The following is an 11,150-nucleotide window of genomic DNA, read 5'->3' on the forward strand; positions in this document are numbered from 1 at the left end:
GACATGGGCAGCCTTAGGTGCAGCACTATGTTCCAAACAAATTGAAGGGAAAAAAAGCTTATTTTAACATAGCTTTCACTCAGCTATATGGGGTAACAGTGATTTAAACTAGAAAAAATATTTCAAGACTCAGAGAGTTTGAACATTTTTATTACCAAGAAAATGGCTAAACTACAAACCTGAGCGATCAAATCTGTTGCATGGATGTTATTGATCCAGTATTAACACAATCAATCAACAAACACTGGGAATGTCATAGAGGGAAAGTATGCTCCAAACACCATGTAAATTTATTTCCACTATCAAAAAGTGTATATGAACTTATGACACTGATCACATTAAGAGATTCTGAAGAGTAAACTTAACTTTTAAAGTTGATTTCTACAGTGCTCAAATTTGACCACAAAAACTGCCATTTTGAATCCAGCTTAGCAAACTGGCTGCTTAAAAAATTCCAAATTCTCACTTTTCTTTCTCTCCCATCTCTTGCAAATCTATCTTAATCTTTTTACCCCTCAGAGTGACTTGCATCTAATTTCTCCATGAAAACTCAAGCCTGAATCAAACCACAAAAGTCACCAGACTAAAGGAAATCATCACCAACCAAAGAAGCTCTTGACTGATAAACAAATTCTCCTTGTCTGCACACATGCAAAGAGATGTATTCTGAACAATATAGAGCATTTGCATACTGATGTTAGGGACAGTCATGGGTTAACAATTCAGTGATATGCACACACAAAAAACCATTCTTGACTAAACTAAAGATTTTTCTTTGGAATAAGCAGAGCAGCTGTTCGTGACAGAGTTACCAAGTTGTTTTCAAAATGGTAGTACAGTAGTAATTGAAGGTATAACACTACTGTCAAAAGTTTTGCACATTTGAAGATAACTTTCTAAGATTAAGTTACTCTAAAATGGAATTTCAAAATAAGATTGGTAGTTAATTTTTAAATCATACTTATCAATGGCAGAGATAAAAATTATGGTTTCCACAGCATATTTCTCCATTAAGTGATAAATTCTACCAAGACAAAGTTGTTGTTGTTGGGGTTTTTTTTTTACAATGTTACTCAGTGTATGTACAATTAAGACTTTTTGCTCTCCTCTGCTTTGGTTTTCTCCTCTTTTTCTTTGTCTTGTGCATTCTTATCTTTAGTGTCCTTATCCTTAATCTCTTTACTTTTCTCTTCTTTCTTGCTGGCTTCATCTCTCTCTGCATCCCTGTTGGCAACTTTATTATTGATAAGGTTATGGAGAGCAATTACGGCACGAACAAGGGATGCTACATACACCACCAACATCTGATCATTGGTTTTTACTGAGAGTGATTTGATAAACTCTTCCAGACTCAGATTTGGTAGTAAATTGAACACATCTTGTAACTGATATATGATCGTGTGATTGACAGGTAGTTTGCCAGTTGCAACTTTATCCAAATAATCTCTGATATCTTGGAGACGCGAGTTGAGACCTTTCAGAGACAATAGCTGGTTGGTGATACGTTGGGACAGTGTTCCTGCAGTAAGATTCTTGATATCCCTGAGAAAGTAAACACACAATTATCCATGTATTAACCAATAATAACTGAAAATGACATAATTTTTTTCAGCCCTTAAACTGATACCCTACATGTTAATCTCATTATGTAACTTTCCTTACTGTCTTCCAAACTGTTCATTTGATTTTCGTTCAGAGAATTTGGTACTAGATCAACTAATAATCCACTAATTTTTATTTTTCTTTAATCTAATCCCTTGTCTGCTTGAAATTGTGTTAATGGTATGCAGAGAATTTTGGTCTTCGTCACTCAAGAAAGCTTAAGGGTCAAACAGAGTAAGAAATGTAATGTTTCATCCAACACTTTGATGAAGAAAACAACGCCAGGTGGGACAATAACCTGTTACCTTAGTAAATGCTCAACTCCGACCTCTTCTGCTTCTTCAGCTCCTATTTCACTCGCAATGTGCTCAAATGTTTTTGTTGTGGGTGTTCCATCCTAATAATGTTTAATACAGAAATAAAAGTTCTGTGAATTGTGAGAGCTTTAATGTTAACAGATGCCACACCAAATTTTCAAAACTTGCCACCAAAAAAATTTCAATCTTGAGATTGCAAGGTTGTAAAACTTACATCATGTACTTCTTCGACAGCAACATATGCATCTGTAGGTAAACCAAGATCTTTAGGCTTTGCATCAATAATCACGAGGACCTGATGGGAGATGACACATACAGATGATGTGAAAAAATAAAATTGGAGAAGCAGTGGCCACAAGTATTTGTTAGTGTGTTGGACTTTGTGTTGAGAGGTTGAAGTTCAAATTCTGCCTGAGGTATTGTGTTCTTGGGCAAAGCACTTGGCCCTTTAACTCCCAAAGGTGATTAACAGGTAACTTCTCCCTATAATATCCATACATTACACAGCAAACAGGTAATGAGAAACTCAAACTTGTCAGGTAGAGTTTGTCCTCTTGATCTACCTCCAAATTCTTGTAACAAATTTAAAAGGGAATGTATAACACCTAAAGGAGAGAACTGACTTTGGGGTTTATAGGGTTAACTTTCACAGTGTCTCTTTTCAGCTAGGAGTACAAATAGGTACTGGAAAATTGTCAGGGAAGCCTGATGAAATTCTGGGGAGTAAACTTGTGGTGGACTAGCATCCCAGCTCAGGGTCAGAGGAACAATTCTTCTTAGTCATTTAATGCTAAGGAAACCACGATAAGCTGCACCTAAAGGGGCCACTTGGTTGAAGAACAAACTTTTTCTTCTTGCACGTGAATTTACATTACTTTACATTAGGATGTCAAGAAAAAGAAAGAAAAAAAATACATTAGTGAGAAAATAAAGGAGGTAATGACAACAAAAAATAAGTAAGGAAATTAATAAAAAAAAGGGGAAGCTCCAGTGCTAGCATCTAGTACAAACTTTATCTACCTTTTTCACCAAAAATACATGGGCTGAGTCACCCATTGACAAAGGATTGTCAGAGGAGTGAATAAGGAGCTCCTCAGTGAAAGACTGACACACTACACAGCGCAAGACTATATGAGACCAATATCAGTGCAAGATTTGAAATACATAATACTTACTGAGTTGGAGCAGTATCTTCTGATCAACTCATTCACTTTGACATCATTGTGGTGTAACTTAGGTCCTGTGTGATACCAGCCAACAATCCTTTCACGTGCTTTGAACATTGAAAAACAAACAAACATGCAAACAAGGTTAACAAAAAGTAAAGAAAAGTAAACATAAAAGTTACAAGTTACTGAACTCAAAACAGGCAAACAATAACTCTGAACATATGGTAAGCTTTGACTAAATTATGTAATTAATGTTACATTGTTATAGACTTGAGGTGATCAAAGAGAAGGCCAGAGTTTGTACCCGGAAACAAATTTCAAGGACTTTTCTGAGACTCTTCTAGGATTAAGATTGTCTGTTCCAGGACTCTACATTTCACCTTGTCCCTTTAGCTCCCAGGAACTCATGAGTAATTTTTCTTTACTGTCTGCCGAGTAGTTGTTGTGATGTTAGTTTGGAGAATTTGGTATTGGATCGCTAATAATCCCCTAATCAAGATTTTTTCTTTATTCCCATCACTTTTCTGCTTGATAGTGTTCATATTGTAAAGAGAAATTCTCTCTTGGTCACTCATGGAAGTTTAAGGGTTAAAACCATTCATTACCTAAATTTCAAATCAATTTTCCTCATGGGCTGTATGTCTTTCTTATAGCATTAATCCTGAAAACTCTATTGCTTGTGTTAAGCCAAGTTCCAGGACTTTCCAAGATCTATAGTCTTTTTCCAGGACTTTCCAGTCCTAGAAAATTTCAGTATAAAATTCTAGGACTCTCTAGGTTTTCCAGGACTCCTATAAACCCTTGAGGGCAACCAATTAAATAAAGAACCACAAACTGTAACCTCTTGCCCCATCTTAGATTCCCATCATTTTAATATAATTCACCAAAGGTTCAATGCAACAGGACTTCACCTCAAGAAACTCAGACAGCAGTCTGTTGAGTTAACCATTTACACCTTAATATCAGTATGCATATCAGGGCGTGAAATTAACTTTTTTTTCTGATAGCCACTTGGCTCCTAAATTCTTCAAAGTGGTAGCCAATTCAAAAAAAGTTGGTCGCCATTTTGAAAGACAACCAAAATCTTTCTTTACGCTGTCAGCGTTCTAGATAGACCCTCCAAAATTAAGTTAGGGAAAAGATCTTTAACGTGCTACAAAGTGGACACTAGGATGTATGATATACAACGTTCAGGCTCATCTAAATCCAAGATGGCGTCTAGTTATCGATCGAGATGCCTGTGCTATGTTTTGGAAACAAACTTAACACGGAAGTTTGTGCGGATTTATCTTTGCAAATCTTTTTAATTCACTATATCTCTTGGTAAGGTTATGATGAAACGTTCTAGTCGCCAATTTGGCAACTAACTTTCAGGATTTGGTTGCCAAAGTGAAAAATTTAGTCGCATTGGCACCTGTATTAGGCGCAATTTCACGCCCTACATATTCTCCATAATGTTTTCTATACATTTCTTATGATAATGAAAAAGAGAACTTGTTTAACAGCCAGAGAGCTTCTTCAGTCAGTGATCATTCCTTTATTCTCGTAACCTAATTGTCTAACTCAGGGGTGATAATGTAAGGAGAAATTAGATGCTAGTCCCTCTTTGGGGTCAGAGGATTCAAAGACTCACCATTGACTTTCTTAAACATCCCATACATGTTCTCAAGGTAGTCATGATCCAAGAACCACACATTAGGATCTTTTTCGTCCTCGTCAAAAGGAACTATCAAAGAAAACACACAGATCAGATCACTGTCTTCTTAAAGGTGTAAAGAAACTAAGAGAGAAACAAAAAAGCTTAGTTTTTTTTGGTAAAATTTCCGCTCAACCCCATACTACATTATACATTCAGTTCTTGGATAGAGAAAACAGTGACCAAAACAATATATTGCCATTAGGAAAACAGATTTGTTTTACAATAGTATGGGGCTGTGCGGAAATTTTACCTTTTTTTGACACGTGCGTGTCAAAGCTGAACGATCGATCAATTAGATTCAATCCAGCCGATCCTGGAAAAACACCCAGAGTTTGCAAGGATCAAGTACAGCCGGAGTTATTTAATTTTTTTATCTTTTCATAAGTGTTAAATAAGAAAGAAATCTCTCACCAGCAAAACTATTAGCTACATCGAGTACACCTTTTCGTCTTGAACCCAACAATACTCCAACAACCCTCTTTTGATTTCCAACTTTACCCATTCTATAAAAGTGATCGACAACGCTAAGCAATACAATTGGGTGGACCACCACTTTAGTAATCGGTTCCTCTGTTCCAGGCATTTTGCTTCAGGAATGCCAGACAACGGCGAAAAGTACTCTTGAAAGAAAATTGTAGCTTTTCAAGATGGCGGTGAGTCGACAGATTTTTCTGTCCCCAGTTCCGCGCGGTTAATAGTGCTCTAAGGCATTGTGGGTATATTACTTCATGCGCTATCATCGCTTCGCGTCACACATGGTCACGAGAGAGATGCGTGAGTGGGACGTCTGATAATGAGACACTTACTTGTTTTAACTTAAAAGCAATGCATATTTTAACGTTTCTATAATTTAATCATTTACGTTAGAACTGACGTGAATCGACGCGATTCTAAAAGCAGGTGATTTGCGTGGGCTCCACGAAGACATTGGGGCCTTCGTAGTACTTTCTGGAATCTTCCAACAGTATTAGCCTGATTACGGCATTTTCTTGTAATTCTTTGTGACATTGGCAAATCATTTTTCGAAAAAAGTTATTTCAGCTGCCTTTCTATCCCTCGGTTTACCTCATGAGGGCACAACTAACTTGGTATCCGAAGTTCTTTTTTAATTTTGTTCCCCTATTCCCGGTGATCATTATTTCTAAATAAAATTATTGCCGTCAGTGATAAACAGAGGCGATTCTCACTTTTATTATCAATATCATTATTATTAGTATTATAATTATTATTAGTATTATAATTATTATTATTATTATTATTATTATTATTATCATCATCTCAAGGCCTGTAAGTCAGTGGTTAAAATAATCCCTGAGGGGCCCTCGATGAAGGGGTAAAATTTTTCTGCTAATCTGATATCCCAGGGATTTTCTACACTCGGAATTCAGTTCCCCTATTGATGCAATTACATAATTATAGATGAATTCTGTATGCAAGTTTACTGGTTGGGATTTGCTCAGGCAAATCTTCATTTGTTTTTGAGCCAAAACTAGGTGTAATTAAGAGTTAAGTGAGGATATATTTATTTTTCCTCTGTTTAACTTATCACCTAAAGCCTATCCTTGGGAGTAGGAATCTAACCGAGGACTCGAAATCCCTTCCTGTTTTTTTTTCTAACGAAGAAACAATCGATTATCATCTTGCTATCACTGTACCTACTGAAAGCATTGTTTGCCAAAGGAAGCAGGAATCCGATGTCACGTTCTTTGTTTACTTACGTCGTTAATTCACGCGATTAAAATCAAGCAGTCATTCCCAGTAAAGCTGTGAGAACGTGATCACTCATTTAGAAAGTTTCGCAATGAAACGAGCTACCCATCGTCACATCCTTTCCGTTGCCAAGGTGATAGCGTCGGTTTACAAAAATGCATACACTCTGCAGGTAACGACTTTCGTCTCAAACTGTGATATAACAGTATCTGTTATTCTTTTTCTTCATTTACCTTTAAAAATTAATCGAAGGCCCCTATTTCCTTGAAATTATGAACACGATTTTCTGCTTATCAAAACAGATTTTTGATAGCACCCGTCAAGTTGCACGAATGACGTCAAAGCGCATGCAAATTCAATTCTGAAAAAAATTTTATCATTTCCTAAAGTTGACATATCTCGTTTTTTTTGTTTCCTAAAAAAATAACTGCAATCTACGCGCGCTTTCATCGGTCAAATAAAACAGAAGGGTAAAACTAAGAGTATTTGTAAGACGTAACTTCCTCGACGCATTACGACGATATGCCGATGAACCGGCACAACCTGCAGTTCTATAGCTGAATAACTACTGTACCAAGTATTTTCCCTTGGAAATCAGTGAGTAATATCTAAAGTACACTTGCTGATCTATTATTTGCATAAAGTTGGTATAGAACATTAATTCGTCACAGAGGAGGTGACTCTTATTAACCAAGTTCGAGGTCCGTATTGTGCAAAAAGTTTCAGACCGACCGAGTTTATTTCTGCTCAGATTTATGGATTGCGCGGGCCATAAATCCAAATGTTGCATATCCCTGGGTTCAAATAGGGAGGATTTCAATTCAAATTAGCGCTCCGCACAGTGAACGACGGGCCTCTAAATTGACCAATCATCGCGCATGTCTACTTTAGTTACGCTATGGTATTACTATTTACGCATATTTTATTTTAAGAAAATATCTTAAATAGCACTGAACAGTTAAGTATTACTGTCGCGACATTCAACGCTGCGAAAAAGTATTGCTCAGACTGAATCCCCAAAATGAGCTACTGAAACACTTTCACTGAAAATCTTTTTAGAGCGAATTTCGATTTTGGATCGCAAAACTAAAACCAAAGTAATCAAAATCGTCGATCATTCAGAACGAAGGAAAAAATCACTTGCAGCCACTGAAAAATCAATGCAGGAAATAGGCAAACGGCCCGAAGCGCAGTTCAATTTCTTTAGAAATTTTCATGAGAAACAGCGCATGCAGCACAGCTTAAGCTTTCGCATGAATCCAAACATATTCAGGAGGCGAGAATTTTTCTAACCCTTCATATATGGAATTCGGTGGGTTAATAAATCATATTCATCCTTATGCATAATTCTTCCTGTTTCGTTTTGATTTTTTTCTAAAAAAAACTGTTATCATCCGATTTTATCGACTTTCCATGAGTAATTTCATTTTTCCATTGTAACCTGTCACGCTGTCACGCAAGTCATTAGGAATTGGCAATAAAAGTAACCTTGCTTCGTGTGATTTCTATGAAAACATCCGAGACGAAAAAAAGTCTTGTTTTTGCGCCACTGAGACCAATCCAATCGGCATGAGCCTAACCCTCTTTTCATTTTACTGAAAATCGAAAACCTTAAAATCTTGAGTCTTTATAGGTCGGTTTTCAATGGTGACAAAGTCAGAGTCGAAGGAGCCCTTCGGACCAAATGGAAATCGAAAGGCATGTAATATTAGAACGGATAATCGGCCAGAACGAAGCACAAAAATGGCTGTCTTAGTTAATTTACTTTCCATGAACGGAAATGGATGGTTAGAAGCTGCCCTTAGCCCGAGCACAATCGGGAGAGGCCTGACCCAAGCGCATATGTTTCAGTGAAAACATGATTTTTACCAAACAATCGTAATGCAGGTCTGACAACCCGCCCAATGCTTACGACTCAATCTAGCTCCCATTGCATCCGCGATATTGACCAACGGAGTCGGAAGTAAAGCCACAAAGTTGTTTCTGTTGGTTTGATTTTCACCGAATTGTATCAATCTGCCTCACTGATAATGAATTCGACTCTCATTCCGAGTACATCGTTAGAGAAAGCCAGCCTTAACAAAGTTTAATTTTCTCACGCTTTCTCCTGGCGTTCTGGTTACGGAACAGGATGGCAACGCACAGTGAAAGAAGAGGAGTCTGGTGACGACTTGCGGAACTGTACAAGCTTTCCTACTATTTTTGCTCTGCATTATTCACCCACCATGTTTACGACACAACACCTGGAGCAGGCTAGGCAGAGGCGGATCCAATAATTTAGCGGGGATAGGCCTGTAAAGTGCCCACCGGAAAATTAAAAAGTTTCTAAAAAAAATTCCAAACAATACACAAAGGTGCTTCCTAAATTTCAAAAGTTATACCTAACCTTTCTCGATATTCTAATATGAACGTTAACTAAAGGCTTTCTTTTTCGTTCCTCACAATAATTTCTGACATTGGTCAAGAAAAATAGCTTCAAAGAGTTGCTCGCAAATGAGGGAAAATTTAAGGACACTCTTGAGTCTAACGGAACAGAGCACATGGTTCATTTGATGTCTTGTGAACGTCATATTAGCCGATAATCCGATAGGATGTTAGACAAGGATCGCAATAGGTCAGCAAAACGCTGTTAAGTTACAGGTCATTTATTCAAGAGATTAAAAAATATTCAAGAAATTCGCATAAATTGAAATTTAACATAGTTTACTTTTTTGTGCCTGATATGTACTCTGGACTTATATCATATACATTTTGCTCATAAATAGCTCAGAAAGGCAAACATTGTTCGACGTACCGCCAGAACCGGAAAAAGCTGCTCCAAACGTCAACTGCTGCCGAGCGCAATCAGAACAGGCCTGGCGGGGAGGGGGGTGTCTAAACATTGATTCAGAAAACACATGCTTTTTCGTGGCATTTTCTCTTCCGCTCTTTGCCTTCTCCCGCTTAAGTCACGCTTTTACTTAGCGTTTCATATTAAAGCGTGTTCCACTGAAAAAATAAAAAATAAATAAATGTAGACTCAGATCTAATAAGAATGGAGTCTGGAAACCTCTGGGAGGGGGGCCTAATTGGACTGTGAGGTATAATAAAAATCCTTTGTGAGCGTCACATCCCAAATTGCATTCGCGGAGGACCAGCAATGTTAGATGTACAATTTCAAGCTAGGAAAGAATAGAATCGAAATATTCACCCACAAGCAAAATCGCGTGAATAACAAAATTACAGATGCGCTTTAAAATTAAAGGCATTACAAATTACTTAACGAGAATTGCAACAGCCACGCACGTAGGCCCGTACATGTATTTTTACATGGAGAGTCTAATTATAACCTCCGCTTTTTCCAGTTTCATTTTTCGTCAGAGTGGAAGATAACCTAAACTTGCAGGATGAAAAAAATGAAAATGCTAGCATCGCAGTTTTGAAACCTTTTCCATGCCTCCCAAACCACTATCTGAATATGTAATGATCATTGTGGGACACATCGTATGCTAATTAATTATGAAAAAACCCTCATTATTTACATACTGGTATCTCTCCAATCGATGGTCGCTCAGGTAAAACATTCGACTACAAATTTTTACCCAAATAAACCAGGTTAACAGTGAATTGCGTGGTCTGACGTCAAGGTTCTTCTTGAGCGACCAAGAGCGCTCTATTTATAGCAACCCCCGTAACAGTCCTCAGACCTGTTGCCGTGGTATAATTAAATCATTACGTCAGAGGGGAATTTCTTACGTACTTATTCGCTAATGAAATTCCTGAAAGATCCAACGGTCGACCGCATGCTTGAAGTCATCTGCGCTCCTCGCAGCCAAAAAGAAAAACACACACAGACAAAAACATGGCACTTTTATATTATGACATATTTTCTAAAGGAACCTCTATGATTAAATTTTGTTTCATTTCAAACCGCAGAATGAGTCATTAATACTCACTTTAAATGCGTATCCTGTTCAGAAATTGTGGTGTTACACTGAATTGGAAAATGGCTTGTTTTAGATAGTGTGTTTAACCAAGTGCAAATTCTATGTGTTTAGTCTCTCTAGATCGCGTTAAATTCTGTTACAACTGTTTGTAAAAAGTCTGATCTTGAATTCCTCGTAATAATAGCAAGCCAAAGGGTGTAAAGTGATTAATTAAACTGTTTAAAATGCTTTTTTAATTAAATGCTAAATTTACATAAGCGAGGAAACAGGGAAAGTCGCAGCACGATTTTTATTTTACGTGACTTTAAACTGTTAATTTCTAGCGTGGTCAATTTGTTAAAAGAACTTTCGAGATTGTATTATTGCCGTGTTTTCGGCTCTAGAAGTTTTTCCGCGATATCTGTACATCGTGGTTTTCATTTTGTTATGTTTGTGTTTCATGACAATTTCTGTAGCCCCATACTGAGTCGAGACGAGTATACATTTAAAGTTTGACGCCGTACAAAATTCATGTCGGGAATTCCTTAAATTAAAATGAAAAATAAGAATGAATGACACGATCTAGGCCAATATCTGAGAGAAAAAAATGCAGAAGCAATAAAAGCTTCCTGGTTGCTTCAGAAATTGCGCAACTTCTCGAAAATGTGCACTTTGCTTTCAATCGAGTGAATATTCGCTAGCTCCTTACCTTCCCACGGAAAATTCAACCATCTGAAAACCGTGGGCG

At 37.3% G+C, this 11,150-nt stretch overlaps 1 protein-coding gene across 1 annotated transcript; it reads right to left on the reverse strand.

The window, feature by feature from the left end:
* Positions 1 to 133: 133 nt before the first annotated feature.
* LOC131770817 (26S proteasome non-ATPase regulatory subunit 7-like) lies at positions 134 to 5,462 on the reverse strand. The gene is made up of 6 exons (XM_059086546.2): positions 5,199 to 5,462; positions 4,722 to 4,814; positions 3,095 to 3,192; positions 2,134 to 2,214; positions 1,908 to 1,999; positions 134 to 1,542 (listed from the first exon to the last, which is right to left on the reverse strand). Exons 1-6 carry the CDS (start codon positions 5,368 to 5,370, stop codon positions 1,089 to 1,091), a joined length of 990 nt encoding a protein of 329 aa, XP_058942529.1. The 5' UTR covers positions 5,371 to 5,462; the 3' UTR covers positions 134 to 1,088.
* Between the last annotated feature and the right edge of the window lie 5,688 nt (positions 5,463 to 11,150).

This window comes from Pocillopora verrucosa, chromosome 13 (assembly GCF_036669915.1).
Source record: "Pocillopora verrucosa isolate sample1 chromosome 13, ASM3666991v2, whole genome shotgun sequence".
NCBI classification, from domain to species: Eukaryota; Metazoa; Cnidaria; class Anthozoa; order Scleractinia; family Pocilloporidae; genus Pocillopora; species Pocillopora verrucosa.